Source organism: Ornithorhynchus anatinus, chromosome 2 (assembly GCF_004115215.2).
Source record: "Ornithorhynchus anatinus isolate Pmale09 chromosome 2, mOrnAna1.pri.v4, whole genome shotgun sequence".
Lineage (NCBI taxonomy): Eukaryota > Metazoa > Chordata > Mammalia > Monotremata > Ornithorhynchidae > Ornithorhynchus > Ornithorhynchus anatinus.
In genome coordinates this window covers 161,370,094-161,385,909 of record NC_041729.1, presented here as the reverse complement: position 1 = coordinate 161,385,909, position 15,816 = coordinate 161,370,094, and the positions used below count along the sequence as shown (strand labels likewise).

At 52.2% G+C, this 15,816-nt stretch overlaps 1 protein-coding gene across 8 annotated transcripts in view; it reads left to right on the top strand.

Moving 5' to 3' along the window:
• The window catches only part of PPFIBP1 (PPFIA binding protein 1), a 185,568-nt gene that overhangs the window by 146,003 nt on the left and 23,749 nt on the right, over positions 1-15,816 (top strand). For 4 of the 8 annotated variants that reach the window (XM_029057996.2, XM_029057994.2, XM_029057998.2 and 1 more), the window contains 4 exons: positions 136-196; positions 376-405; positions 3,140-3,311; positions 4,665-4,697. In XM_029057996.2, coding sequence (XP_028913829.1) covers positions 136-196; positions 376-405; positions 3,140-3,311; positions 4,665-4,697 — 296 coding nt within the window. The remainder of the gene's footprint in view (positions 1-135; positions 197-375; positions 406-3,139; positions 3,312-4,664; positions 4,698-15,816) is intronic. The other 4 variants (XM_029057999.2, XM_029057995.2, XM_029058001.2 and 1 more) reach the window with 1 other exon arrangement.

Genomic DNA, 15,816 nt, shown 5'->3' with positions numbered 1-15,816 from the left:
GCCCAGACAAAACTTTGGGCAGTCATATTTGAGATGTTGGACTGAAAAACCAAAGGCAGTTTCCCTCTCAGGTCCTCCTCCCCCTCCGCCATCTCCCCCGTTATTAATCGCAGTCACTGTCCCTGTTGTTTTTAGGATTTCCACTCTACAGAAATCCAGCAGCCTGAGCAATCTGAAAAAAGAGGCACCGAATGTGGTGAGTTCCTAGGTTTCATGTCTCTTCTTGCCCTGAAGAGGAAGTGCCGAAGCCTATTTTCTCCCATGCGGCGGGTCCTGACCTTTCAGCTTTTAGCAGGTTTCCGAATCCGGGATGCTGTCATTTGTAGCGCTGGACCAGGTGGATAATGCACCTTCTTTTTTCTTTTCTCCCAACAGGAAAAGGAACCTGGTCAGAAGTCTCCAGAGGTAAAGTTTCTTTTTTGTATCTCATTTGTGAAGCTTGTCTGGACCCTGTTTGTGTGTCTTTGCATGTGTGGGTAATAATAATATTGGTATTTGTTAAGCACTTACTATGTGCAGAGCACTGTTCTAAGCGCTGGGGTAGATACAGGGTAATCGGGTTGTCCCACGTGAGGCTCACAGTTACTCCCCATTATACAGATGAGGGAACTGAGGCACAGAGCAGTGAAGTGACTTGCCCACAGTCACACAGCTGACAAGTGGTATTTGAAGAAACTCGACAAGGGCTGAGCTGGGTCTGTTCCATAATCCAAACTCAGTGCCACTGTGTACATTGCCAAGGGATTTTGTGGCATGTGTATGTTTGTGTGTATGGAAGCAGCATGGTATAGTGGCTAGAGCCCGGGCCTGGGAGTCAGAAGGTCATGGGTTCTAATCCCAGCTCTGCCACCTATCCGCTGTGTGACCTTGAGCAAGTCACTTTGCTTCTCTGGGCCTCAGTTCCCTCATCTGGAAAATGGGGATTGAGACTGTGAGCCCCCTGTGGGACACGGACCGCGTCTTCACTGATTAGCCCGTCTCTACCCCAGCGCTTAGAACAGTGCTTGACGCATAGTAAGCACTTAACAAATACCATCAATCATTATTATTAATTAATTCATTCATTCATTCACTCAGGCATATTTGTTGAGTGCTTACTGTGTGCAGAGCACTGTACTAAGTCCTTGTAAAGTACAATTCAGCAACAAATAGAGACAATCCCTACCTAACAAGGGGCTCTCAGTCTAGAAGGGGGGAGAAAGACATCAAAACAAAAGAAGTAGACAGGCAGCAATATAAATAAATAGAATTATAGATATATACACATCGTTAATAAATAGGATAATAAATACGTACATATATACACTAGGGCTGTGGGGCAGGGAGGGGGTAGAGCAGAGGGAGGGAGTCGGTGCAATGGGGAGGGGAGGAGGAGCAGAGGGAAAGGGAGGGCTCAGTCTGAGAAGGCCTCCGGGAGGAGGTGAGCGCTCAGTAGGGCTTTGAAGGGGGGAAGTGTGATTGTTTGGCGGATGGGAGGAGGGAGGGCATTCAGGACAGAGGTAGGGTGTGGGCCAGGGTCGATGGCGGGACAGGTGAGAATGAGGTCCAGAGAGAAGGTTAGTGGCCCCAGAGGAGCAGAGTGTAGAAGGAGAGAAGGGAGGTGAGTTAGGAGGGGGCAAAGTGATGGAGAGCATTGAAGCCAAGTGTGAGGAGATTTTGCTTGATTCAGAGGTTGATAGTCAACCACTGGAAATTTTTGAGGAGGTGGGTGACATGCCCAGAGCATTTCTGTAATAATCTGGGCAACAGAGCGAAGTACAGGCTGAAGTGGGAAGACACAGGAGATTGGGAGGTCAGAGAGAGAAAGCTGATGTCAGAGAGAAGGCTGATGCAGTAATCCAGTCGGGATAGGATGAGTGATCGTACTAACTGGGTAGTGGTTTGGATGGAGAGGAAAGGACAGATCTTAGCAATGTTGTGCAGGTGAGACCGGCAGGTTTTGGTGACGGATTGGATATGTGGGGAGAATGAGAGAGCACAGTCAAGGATAACACCCAGGTTTCGGGTTTGTGAGAAGGGAAGAGCGGTAGTGCCGTCCCCAGTGACGGGAAAGTCAGGGAGAGGGCAGGGTTTGGGAGGGAAGATAAGGAGCTCAATCTTGGACATGTTAGGTTTTAGGTGGCGAGAGGACATCAGGTGGAGACTTCCTGAAGGCAGGAGGAGATACGAGCCTGGAGGGAGGGAGAGAGAACGGGGAGGAGATGATAGTCGAAGCCGTGGGAGCAAATGAGTTCACTAAGGGAGTGGGTCTGGATGAAGAACAGAAGGGGACCAAGAACTGACCCTTGAGGAAGCCCTACAGTTAGGGGATGGGAGGGGAAGAAGGAGCCCGCGAAGGAGACTGAGAATGAACAGCCAGAGAGATGACGAAAACCAGAACTGTAGCATTGATAGACATATGCCTGTCGCTGGCTTATGCTCAGGCCATGTCTCCCATCGTTTCAGGAACCACCAGTGGTTGCCCATCCACCTCGGCATCAAGCAGAAACCCTCCACCACTGGCTTTAAAGCATTCAATCCCCTTGCCTCCTCCTACCTCCCCTCCCCACTTTCCTACTATAACCCAGCCCAAACAGTTCGCTTCTCTAATGCCAACCGTCTCACTGTACCTCCATCTTGTCTTTCTCACCGCCGACTTCTCACCCACGTCCTGCCTCTGGCCAGGAACACCCTCCCTCCTCAAATCCAACAATTCCCCTCCCCACCCTCAAAGCCTTATTGAAGGCCCATCTCCTCCAAGAGGCCTTCCCCGACAAAGCCCCCGCCACTTTCCGCTTCTCCCGCTCCCTTCTGCTTCACCCTGACCGCTCCCTTTATTCATCCCACCGAACCGGCACTTAAGTGCATATCCGCAATTTGTTTATATTAATTGAGTCGTATTTATTGAGCACTCATTGTGTGCGGACCACTTTACTTAGCGCTTGGGAAGTACAATTCAGTGACAAATAGAGACCATCCCTGCCCGTGTCTGTCTTCCCTCCTAGACCGTAAGTTCGTCGTGGGCAGAGAATGTGTCTGTTTATTGTTAAATTGCACTCTCACAAAAGCTTAATACAGTGCTCTGCACACAGTAAATACGCTTGCCCGTCGGATCGCCGTGAACGTCGGGATAACGGCTGTCGGGGTTGTGTCCCCCCAGAGTTCAGCCCCCGGGGAGCCGGGCCCGTCCAGCACGCTCCCGCCCAAGGCGTCGGGACCCGGCTGCTCCTTGGACGACAACCCCTTCGGCCCGCGGAAAGCCAGATCCTCCTTCGGCCGGGGCTTTTTCAAGATCAGAAGCAACAAGAGGACGGCCAGCGCTCCAAACCTGGGTGGGTCTCCGTGGCTCCAGCTCCCGCCGAACCCCCATTCCCCTCCCTTTGCCCCCTCGCCAGCTGCTTTCCGCCCGGGTCTTCCCGGCCCACCGGGTGGAGCCAGGATAACAGGGTGCTCATGGGGATGGGGGGAGAACAGGCACCCCGACATCCCCCCCGCAGCCCCTTTCCCAACACACCTGTCCTCTCCCGACACCCCCCATCCCATCCCCAAAACCCCCTGACGCACTCGCCCTCTCCTGACACCAACCCCTTCCCAACAACCCCCTCCAATATCGACACACCCTCCCTCTCCCAACACGCTGCCCCATCCCAGAAGCAGCATGGCTTAGTGGAAAGAGCCCGGGCTTGGGAGTCAGAGGACGTGGGTGCTAATCCCGACTCCACAACTCGTCTGCTGTGTGACCTTGGACAAGCCACATAACTTCTCTGTGCCTCAGTTACCTCATCTGTAAAATGGGGATGAAGACTGTGAGCCCCATGTGGGACAACCTCATTACCTTGTATCTACCCCAGCTTAGAACAGTGCTTGGCACACAGTAAGCACTTAACAAATACCATCATTATTATTATTATTATCCCAACACACCGCCCTCTCCTGACACTTCCTGCCCCGTCCTGACATCCCCCACACCCTCAGGTGTGGACTTATCCCTCCCACTTCACTCCCCCGTCTACCCTCTATGTTGGTCGTGTACGGTTGTTTACCTCATCTGTCCTTAAATGTAAACGAGTCGGTCTCGAAAGCAGCATTTAGGTACCGGGAGGGTTCGGGAATTGGGTGTGAATAGTTGAGGGAAGCCAGTCGGTGAGTAGGGACGGGGGCCGTTATCCATTTGACAGGGCACCCGCCTGGATTCCGCCCGGGCGCAGGCTCCGACAGACCAGAATCCACTAAGCCCTCCGGTCCCTCTGTGTGCTTTAAATTTGAGATAATATCCTTTCAGGCTGAGCCCATCCAGAAAAGCCTCTTGGCCTGTTTTGTGGCCCAATTTCCCACTTTTGGTCCATTTCACGCCTCTCTGTAGCCCATTTTCCCGCTTTTTCATCCATTTCACGCCTACTTGTCGTGGCAAGAGTAATAACCTCATTGAACATCTTAATGAGACCAGCGTGTGTTACATCGAGGTTGCCGGTATGCGTGCGTCCGTGATGCCTTTCTTCCCACCTGGTGTGTGCATGTGTGTGTCCGTGTGTGCACGCCTCTTGTACGCGCGAGTGTGTGTGTGTGTGTGTCTGCGGGGCGCCCGTTCGGCCGGGAGAAGTTTTGATCTGTGTTTTATTTTGTCATTCCCCGCGCTCTCTGGCGTTGTGCCGTGTGCGATTTGTACGTTGTTGGGAAATCTGAAGATCGCAGCCGAAGTGCGAGCGCACCCACCTTAGGTATGGTACCGCTGCATGCCAGCCTGCGCCGGCGCCCCGCCCTGAGCATGCGCCCCCCCAGGCTGGCCCGGCCCGGCCCCCCGGGGGCGGAGACGGCTGGCAGCGGCCCCCAGGCGGGACCCCGCAGAAAGGCGCTCGTTCCTACTAAACTCAGCGCCCGTTTTAACCCGCGCTCACCGCTTTCAAGCCGACGGGGGCCGCTCCGTTATAACCGCTACTAATGAGCCTCCTCCTGGGGGCGTCTTGGAAGACCGGATTTCCCGGCACCGGGGCCGCCGGGCCCGGGGGGAGCTTACCGAGCGCCTGCTGGGCCCCAAAGCACTGGTCAGAAGAGAGAAAAAGAGCTTACAGGCCAGAGGTCTGACACGAGGCTGCTGTGGGAGGCTGTTGGGTTGATAATGATGATGATGGTATCTGTTAAGCGCTTACTATGTGCCAAGCACTGTTCTAAGTGCTGGGACAAATACAAGGTCATCGGATTGTCCCACGTAGGGCTCACAGTCTCAACCCCCATTTTACAGATTAGGTAAATGAGGCACAGAGAATAATAATAATAGTGTTGGTATTTGTTAAGCGCTTACTATGTGCAGAGCACTGTTCTAAGCGCTGGGGTAATTAAAGGGTAATCAGGTTGTCCCGCGTGAGGCTCACAATCTTCATCTCCATTTTCCAGATGGGGTAACTGGGACACAGAGAAGTGAAGTGACTTGCCCACAGTCACACAGCTGAGAAGAGGCAGAGCTGGGATTCGAACCCATGACCTCTGACTCCCAAGTCCGGGCTCTTTCCACCGAGCCACGCTGCTTCTGTACAGTGAAGTGACTTGCCCAAGGTCATCCAGCCGACAAGTGGCAGAGTCAGGATTAGAACCCACGACTTCTGGCTCCCAAGTCCGGGCTCTTGCCACTAGGCCATGCCGCTCCTCACGATGTGTTTTCGGATATGGGGCTCAGTCTGGGAAGGCTTCCTGGAGGAGGGGGAATTTTAGGAGGGCTTTGAAATGGGAAGGGCTTTGGCCTGAATGATTTAGTGCGGAATCAGGGGAGAATTCCAGGTCAGTGAACCAACACTCTTTCCCCTGCTTCAAGCACGGAAACTTACCAGCCCAAAGAATAATAACGATAATCTAAATAGTAATAATAATGCTAGTATTATTTATTAAGTGCTCACTAGATGTCAAGCACTAAGCTAGGAACTGGGGCAGATACTGTCAGCTGAGGCACAGTCCCTATCCCATGTAGGACTCACATTCTAAGGGAGGAAGAGAGGGTAGAAGCAGCATGGCTCAGTGGAAAGAGCTTGGGCTTGGGAGTCAGAGGTCATGGGTTCGAATCCCGGCTCTGCCTCTTCTCAGCTGTGTGACTGTGGGCAAGTCACTTCACTTCTCTGTGCCTCAGTTACCTCATCTGTAAAATGGGGATGAAGACTGTGAGCCTCACGTGGGACAACCTGATTACCCTGTATCTACCCCAGCGCTTAGAACAGTGCTCTGCACATAGTAAGCGCTTAACAAATAACATTATTATTATCATTATTTTCATCCTCATCCTGCACATGGTGACACGTAGGCCCAGAGAGGTTGAGTGACTTACCCAGGCTCACGCAGCTGGCCGGTGGCCGAGCTGGGATTAGAACCCGTGTCTCTCAACTCCTAGCCTTTTCAACTAGGACGAGCCCCCTCCCACGCTTATATTTATTTGCATTTCGGTCTCCCCTCCTCTAGACTCTAACCTTGCTGTGGGCAGGGAATGTGACGGTTTATTTTTGTATAGTGCTCTCCCAAGTACTTAGCACAGTGCTCTGCACACAGTAAGAGCTCAATAAAAACGACTGAATGAATGAGTGAATGACTCAACCCACCATCTCCCTCTTCCTGCAGTTTCCAGCTTTGAAATGATTCCGCATCTGAGCCTCCCTGCCACCTCAGTAGCAATAATTGTGTTAGTTGTTGAATGTTTATTACGTTAAGCACGGGACTGTGTTAAGATCTATACCAATCAGGTCAGGTACAGTCACCATTCATTCATTCAATAGTATTTATTGAGCGCTTACTATGTGCAGAGCACTGTTCTAAGCGCTGGGGTAGATACAGGGTAATCAGGTTGTCCCACGTGAGGCTCACAGTTAATCCCTATTTTACAAAGCTCACAGTCTGTAAGTTGGAGAGAAAACAGCTATAGAATCCCCATTTTATTCATTCATTCATTCATTCAATAGTATTTATTGAGCGCTTACTATGTGCAGAGCGCTGTACTAAGCGCTTGGAATGAACAAGTCGGCAACAGATAGAGACAGTCCCTGCCGTTTGACGGGCCTACGGTCTAATCGGGGGAGACGGACAGACGAGAACGATGGCAATAAATAGAGTCGAGGGGAAGAACATCTCGTAAAAACAATGGCAACTAAATAGAATCGAGGCGATGTACATTTCATTAGCAAAATAAATAGGGATAATGAAAATATATACAGTTGAGCGGACGAGTACAGTGCCGAGGGGATGGGAAGGGAGAGGGGGAGGAGCAGAGGGAAATGGAGGGAAAAGAGGGTTAAGCTGCGGAGAGGTGAAGGGGGGGGCGGTAGAGGGAGTAGAGGGAGAAGAGGAGCTCCGTCTGGGAAGGCCTCTCGGAGGAGGTGAGTTTTAAGTAGGGTTTTGAAGAGGGAAAGAGAATCGGTTTGGCGGAGGTGAGAAGGGAGGGCGTTCCGGGACCGCGGGAGGACGCGGCCCGGGGGTCGACGGCGGGATGGGCGAGACCGAGGGACGGTGAGGAGGTGGGCGGCGGAGGAGCGGAGCGTGCGGGGTGGGCGGTAGAAAGAGAGAAGGGAGGAGAGGTAGGAAGGGGCAAGGTGACGGAGAGCCTCGAAGCCTAGAGTGAGGAGTTTTTGTTTGGAGCGGAGGTCGATAGGCAACCACTGGAGTTGTTTACGAAGGGGAGTGACATGCCCAGAGCGTTTCTGCGGGAAGATGAGCCGGACAGCGGAGTGAAGAATAGACCGGAGCGGGGCGAGAGAGGAGGAAGGGAGGTCAGAGAGCAGGCTGACACAATAGTCTAGCCAGGATATAACGAGAACCCGTAGCAGTAAGGTAGCCGTTTGGGTGGAGAGGAGAGGGTGGATCTTGGCGATATCGTAAAGGTGAAACCGGCAGGTCTCGGTAACGGATAGGATGCGTGGGGTGAACGAGAGAGACGAGTCAAGGACGACACCGAGATCACGGGCCCGAGAGACGGGAAGGATGGTCGTGCCATCCACTGTGATAGGGAAGTCTGGGAGAGGACCGGGCTTGGGAGGGAAGATGAGGAGCTCAGTCTCGCTCACGTTGAGTTTTAGGTGGCGGGCCGACATCCAGGTGGAGACGTCCCGGAGGCGGGAGGAGATGCGAGCCCGAAGGGAGGGGGAGAGGACAGGGGCGGAGATGTAGATCTGTGTGTCATCTGCGTAGAAATTGTAGTCAAAGCCGTGAGAGCGAATGAGTTCAGCGAGGGAGTGAATGTAGATGGAGAACAGAAGAGGGCCGAGAACTGACCCTCGAGGAACTCCAACAGTTAAAGGATGGGAGGGGGAGGAGGCACCCACGGAGGAGACCGAGAATGACCGGCCAGAGAGATAAGAGGAGACCGGGAGAGGACGGAGTCCTTGAAGCCAAGGTGTGGAGGAGGAGGGGATGGTCGACAGTGTCAAAGGCAGCAGAGAGGTCAAGGAGGATCAGAATGGAGTAGGAGCCATTGGATTTGGCAAGAAGGAGGTCACGGGTGACCTTAGAGAGAGCAGTCTCGGTAGAGTGGAGGGCACGGAAGCCAGATCGGAGGGGGTCTGGGAGAGAATGGGAGTTAAGGAATTCTAAGCAGCGATTGTAGACGACTCGTTCTAGGATTTTGGAAAGGAAGGGTAGTAGGGAGATAGGACGATAACTGGAGGGGGAAGTGGGGTCGAGAGCGGGTTTTTTTAGGATGGGGGAGACTGTGGGCATGTTTGAAGGCAGAGAGGAAGGAGCCCTTGGAGATTGAGTGGTTAAAAATAGAAGTTAAGGAAGGGAGGAGGGCAGGGGCGATGGTTTTAATAAGATGAGAGGGAATGGGGTCCGAGGCGCAGGTGGAGGGAGTGGCACTTGTGAGATGAAGAAACTGAGGCACAGAGAAGTGAAGTGACTTGCCCAAGGTCACCCAGCGGGTAAGTGGCAGAGCAGGTTTAGAATCCAGGTCCTCTGACTCGTAGGCCCGTGGTCTTTCCACTAGATACCTCCTGGCAAGAGCCCAGGTTTGGGAGTCAGAGGTTGTGGGTTCTAATCCTGTCTCTGCCAATTGTCTGCTGTGTGAACTTGGGCAAGTCACTTCACTTCTCTGTGCCTCATTTACCGCATCTGGAAAATGGGGATGAAGACTGTGAGCCCCATGTGGGACAAGCTGGTTACCTTGTATCTACCCCAGCACTTAGAACAGTGCTTGGCACATAGCGCTTAACAAAAACCATCATTATTATTATTATGCTAAGTAGGTTGAACACAGAGTCTCTGAGCTCCCAGTCTTAATCTCCACTTTACAGACGAGGTAACTGAGGCCCAGAGAAGTGAAGTGGCTTGCCAAAATCACACAACTGACACGCGGCGGAAGCGGAATTAGAACCCAGGCCCGTGCTCTATCCACTAGGCCAAGCTGCTTCTCCGAGACCCAAGCTCTTCCCAATGCACCATGCTGCAGCTAAGAAAGGGAACTAGGCAGGCTGTCAACGTTGACTGCACTGAAGTAAATAAATAAGCCCAGGGCACATCCCTAATCCGGGCCTAGTGGAAAGAGCACGGGCCTGGGAGTCATTCATTCATTCATTCATTCATTCGTTCGTTCGTTCGTTCATTCATTCAGTAGTATTTATTGAGCGCTTACTATGTGCAGAGCACTGTACTAAGCCCTTGGAATATTCAATTGGACAACAGATAGAGACAATCCCTGCCCATTGACGGATTTACAGTCTAATCAGGGGAGACAGACGGACAAAAACAAGACAACTTAATCACGATAAATAGAATCAAGGGGATGGACACCTCATTAACAAAATAAATAGGGTAATAAATAATATATACAAATGAGCACAGTGTTGAGGGAAGGGAAAGGGGAGAGGGGGAGGAGCAGAGGATGGGGTGGGGAGGGACCTGGATTCGAAACCCAGACCAGCCATTTGCCTGCTGGGAGACATTAGCCCAGTCGCTTTGTTGCTCTGTGCCTCAACTTCCTCATTTGTAAAATGGGAATTAAATACTTGTTCCTCCTTCCTTTTAAACTGTGAGGCCCAAGAGGGAGAAGGCTTGTCTGAGATGATTACATTGTACCAACCCCAGGCCTTACCGCATAGTAAATTTTTAACAAATAGCACTATCATTATGCTTATGAGAGTACCTAGTGGCTTTTCCTTGTTTGCACTGAGTCATCCACACTCTCTGTCACCCTGTCCTCCCAACAGCAGGCATTGGAATACTAATGATAATTGAGAATTGTGATATTTGTTAAGCGCTTACTATGTGCCAGGCTCCGTACTAAGCGCTGGGGTGGATACAAGCTAATCAGGTTGGTCACTGTTCCGCCTGGGGCTCAAGGTCTTAACCCTCCTTTTACAGATGAGGGAACTAAGACACGGAGAAATGAAATGACTTGTCCGAGGTCACGCAGCAGACAAGTGGCAGAGCTGGGATTAGAACCGCTTCCCGGCACCGTGGCGAGTGTTTATACGCCCTTGTCAGATAGCGTGCCATCTGTCTCCGTTCACGAGCGCTCTCCACTCGCCAGAAAACTGTGGTTCCTCTCAGGCCCGGTTGGCTTCCATGGCAGATCTGCCTGCACTCCCTCCTACCCTCCCTCCCTCTCTCCGTTCTACCTCATGAAGCAGCCCGGCCTAAGGCCTAGAGCCCGGGCCAGGGAATCAGAAGGACCGGGGTTCTTATCCTGGCTCCGCAACTCGTCCACTGTGGGACCTGGGCAAGTCACTTCAGCAGCGTTTTGAATGAGATGTTCTTCCCCTTGATTCTATTTATTGCTATTGTTCTTGTCCTTCCATCTCCCCTGATTAGACTTTAAGCCCATCAAAGGGCAGGGACTGTCTCTGTTACCGATTTGTACATTCCAGGCGCTTAGTACCGTGCTCTGCACATAGTAAGCGCTCAATAAATACTATTGAACGAATGAATGGAAAGAGCACGGACTTGGGAGTCTGAGGTCATAGGTTCGAATCCCAGCTCTGCCACTTGTCAGCTGTGGGACTGTGGGTGAGTCACTTCACTTCTCTGGGCCTCAGTTACCTCATCTGGAAAATGGGGATTGAGATTGTGAGCCTCACGTGGAACAACCCGATGACCCCAGCGCTTAGAACAGTGCTCTGCACATAGTAAGCACTTAACTACCAACATTATTTATTTATTCTCTGGACCTCAGATCCCTCACCTGTAAAATGGGGATGAAGACTGTGAGCCCCACGTGGGACAGGGACTGTGTCCAACCGGATCACCTTGCGTCTACCCCAAAACTTAGAACAGTTCCTGGCACACAGTAAGAATTTAACAAATACCACAGTCATCATCATCGGCATCGGCATCCCGGCATCTCCTCCGGGGGTGGATTCCCTCATCCGTCTCTTCTCGTTGGAGGCGGGAAGGCCTCCCTGAGGCGTTGGCTCTCCTCGGTTCACTTGGAGCAACCCTGCACCGCCATCTTAGGGCTTTGTTCCCCGAAAGCAGCTCCTCTTCCTCCTCCCCTTCCACCTCTTCCAGTCCTCCAGTGTTGCAGTATTGCTGTTCGGAAGCAGCGTGACCTAGTGGAAAGTGCATGGGCCTGGGAGTCGGAGGACCTGAGTTCTAATTCTGACCCTGCCACGGGTCTGCTGGGCCAGTCACGAGGAGCAGCATGGCCTAGTGGCAAGAGCCCGGGCTTGGGAGTCAGAGGTCTTGAGTTCTAATCCCAGCTCCGCCACCTGTCTGCTGAGTGACCTTGGGCAAGTCCATTCATTCATTCAATAGTGTTAATTGAGCGCTTACTATGTGCAGAGCACTGTAGTAAGTGCTTGGAATGTACAGTGCGGCAATAGATAGAGACAGTGACGGGCTCACTGTCTAAATGGGGGAGACAGACAGCAAAACAAAACAGAACAAAACAAAAACAAGACATCATCAAGATAAATATTCATTCATTCAATAGTATTTATTGAGCGCTTACTATGTGCAGAGCACTGTACTAAGCGCTTGGAATGAACAAGTCGGCAACAGATAGTGACAGTCCCTGCCGTTTGACGGGCTTACAGTCTAATCGGGGGAGACGGACAGACAAGGACAAAGGCAATAAATAGAGTCAAGGGGAAGAACATCTCGTAAAAACAATGGCAACTAAATAGAATCAAGGCGATGTACATTTCATTAACAAAATTCTATCTGTGGTGGGTACAACTGCCTCACATTAGATGCTCCCATGTGAGAAACAGCATGGCCTAGTGGATAGAACCAAGGAGATGTGCACCTCATTAACAAAATAAATAGGGTAATAAATAATATATACAAATGAGCTCAGTGCTGAGGGGAGGGGAAGGGGGAGCAGAGGGAAAGGGGGGGACTCGGTCTGGGAAGGCCTCCTGGAGGAGGTGAGTTCTCCTTCAAATCACTTCACTTCTCTGTGCCTCAGTTACCTCATCTGTAAAATGGGGATTGAGACTGTGAGCCCCACATGGGACAACCCGATTGCTTAGAACAGAGCTTGGCACATAATAAGCGCTTAACAAATACCATAATTATTATTATTATTATTCTTTGTGCCTTAGTTATCTCATCTGTAAAATGGGGATTAAGACGGTGAACCCCATGTGGGAGAGGGACTGTGTCCAACCCGATTTGCTTGTATCCATCCCAGCCCTCAGTACAGGGCCTGGCAAATAGTAAGCGTTTAATAAATACCACAATTATTATTAATATTAATAATAATCCTGGATCCACTACTTGTCTGCTCTGTGACCTTGGGCAAGTTGCATCACTTCTCTGAGCCTCATCGGCACAATGGTTATTCAGTACCTGTTCTCCCTCATGTTTAGACTGTGAGACTTGTGTGGAATAGGGACTGTGTCTAACCTATCTTGTAGGGAAGCCATGTGGCTTAGTGTATAGAGCAAGGGCCTGGGTTCTAATCCAGCCTCCACCACATATCTGTTGTGTGACCTTGGGCAAGTCACTTAACTTTTCTGGGCCTCATTTTCCTAATCTGTAAAATGAGGACTAAAAGTGTGAATGCCATGTGGGACAGGGACTGTGTCTAACGTGATTAACTTGTATAATGATAATAATAAAAATGGTGGTTTTTGTTAAGCGCTTACTATGTGCCAAGCACTGTTCTAAGCACTGAGATAATAATAATAATAATTATGATATTTGTTAAGCACTTACTATGTGCAAAGCAGTGTTCTAAGCACTGGGGTTGATACAAGGTAATCAGGTTGTCCCATGTGGGACTCACAGTCTTAATACCCATTTTACAGATGAGGTAACTGAGGCACAGAGAAGTTAAGTGACTTGCCCATGGTCACACAGCAGACAAGTGACAGAGTCGGGATTAGAACCCATGATCTCTGACTCCCAAACCCGTGCTCTTTCCACTGAACCACGCTGCTTCTCTCTACCCCAGTGCTCAGAACAGTGCTTGGCACAGAGTAGGCCCTTAACAAATGCCATTTAAAAAGAAAGGTCAGTGACAGAACTGAGATTAGAACTCGGGTCTCTCACCTCCCAGTCTCCTGCTCTTGCCACAGCCGGAATGGCCCCGACTCAGGCAACTCTGGCAGTAGTGATGAGGGAGATGGGGAGAAGTCTAAAGCAGTTAATATCAAAGGAGAAACAGTCTCCTTAACAAGTTGGCTTCTGGAGCCCTTCTGAGTAGCCAGAAAAGAGGCAGATTCGGTTCACTTAGGGAAGGGAAGATAGAGCAGGGAAGGGGAGTCCAATATCTTCATCATCCTGGCTTCTTCGTGGTCAGCATCCGCAACAAGACCATGTATTCAGCGCCTCAGGGTACTGAGCTCTCGCGAGAGGACAGTGGACCGAGCAGTCATTTCATTCAGTCGTATTTATTGAACGCTGTCTGTGTGCAGAGCACCCTACTAAGCGCTTGGAAAGTCCAATTCGGCAACAGATAGAGACAATCCCTGCCCAACAGCGGGCTCACAGTCACGATCCTGGCCCGCAGGGACCGCCGCTCTGCCTCTGGTGCAAATCCTTGATGGATTAATCAATCAGTCGATAGTGTGTGTTGAGCGCAGAGCACTCTACCAGATGCTTGTAACCGATTTGGTAGACACGTTTCCCGCCCACAAGGAGCTTACAGTCGAGGTGGGGAGACGGGTGTGAAAGTAATATGCGGGTTACGGATGTAAATGCTGTAGGAGCTGAGGGTGGAAGGAGAAAAAAGGTATAAATCCAAGTGCAAGGAGAATAGGGGAAATGAGGACCTGGTCAAGAAAGGCTCTTGGGCCTCACATTGCCTCCTGTCAAATGTAAGGGCCACGGACGGGTCGGGGATGACCGGCTGGACGTTTCAGCAGCTGGACCGGGGGCCTGTGCCACCTGATTCCATTGCAGCTTTGATACGGGCAGAGGAGGAGGGGAGGCAGGCTGACCGGAATGTGTCTGGTGCCCCCTTGGCCAGAGCGGATGCCCCCCTTGCCCTCTTCCTTGGGAAGGGGCAGAGGGGTGGAGGATGAAGGCGGCAGCTGGAGATTGACGGACAGGCGGACGGGCAGCCGGCGGATGGGGCTCTCTGGCTTCCGCGCCCGCCCGGGCCGGGATGGGTGGCATCCCCGCTGACCCACTTCAGATTGCCTCCCTTCGTAGATCGTCTGCGGTCTTGAGACCAGCAGGGTCCGGGCCCCACAGTCAGGCAGTCGATGGGTGGTATTTACTGAGCACTCACGCTGGGCAGAGCACTGTATGAAGCACTTGGGAGAGGGATGGCTCCCTGCCCCTCCTCTCTTGGGTCGGGGCTCTGACGTATCATGAGGGCGGAAGCTGGGGCCCGGTTACATCTCTCTCTCCTGAGGAGAGGTGTCGGGCTGGGGACAGTAGCCATTATGGTCCTGGGGTGGCCGGTGACCCTGGGGGAGGGGGCGGAGAGCCCCCAAGGAACTGTGGAGATCTCCCAGAGAGTGGTGGAGAGCCCCCAGGAAGCGGCAAAGAGTCCTCAGAGAGTGGGGGAGACCTCCTGGGGTCAATGGAGAGCCCCCAGGGAGTGATGGAGAACCCCCAGGGTTGGTGAAGAATCAGTAGAGACTCTTGATGGAGCAGTAGAGATCCCGCAGAGTCAGTGGGGAGCCACCCAGAGGGTATTTGGCGAGCCCCCAGGCTCCAGGGAAAGGTAGCGTTCATTCACTTATTCGTTCGATCGTATTTATTGAGCGCTTACCCTGTGCAGAGCTCTATACTAAGCGCTTGGCAAGTAAAATCTGGCAACAGATAGAGACAATCCCTACCCAACAACGGGCTCACAGTCTTGAAGGGGGAGACAGACAACAAAACAAGTAGTCAGGCATCAATAGCATCAAAATAGATAGAATTACAGATATGTACACATCATTAATAAAATAAATAGAATAATCAGTACAAATATACACCAGTGCTGTGGGGCGGGGAAGGGGAGTCGGGGCGATGGGGAGGGGAGGAGGAGTGGAAGAGAAGGGGGGCTCAGTCTGGGAAGGCCTCCTGGAGGAGGTGAGCTCTCAGGAGGGCTTTGAAGGGGGGAAGAAAGCGAGTTTGGCGGATGTGAGGAAGGAGGGCGTTCCGGGCCAGAGTAGGACGTGGGCCAGGGGTCGAATGGCGTGAGGCCTGCTCAGTCAGGTGTGGTGGAGCGCCTCCCGCCGGCTCACCGCCGACCGGCCCGTGTGAACAGTTTTGGGGGGGCAGAGAGACGGCCCCAGGCCAGCGTCGCTCCCCCCGGGGGAGGGAAAACCCAGGCCGGACTGACGCTCCGCCACCACGGCCCATCCGGACGGACCAGGAGGACCGGTCCTCGCCTCCCCGCCGAGGCCCCCTCCTCAAACGCACGTCAGGGGCCAGCTGGGGGTGGACTGGGAGGGAGCGGGAAAGAGCGTCGCCCCCCACCAGCCCATCCCG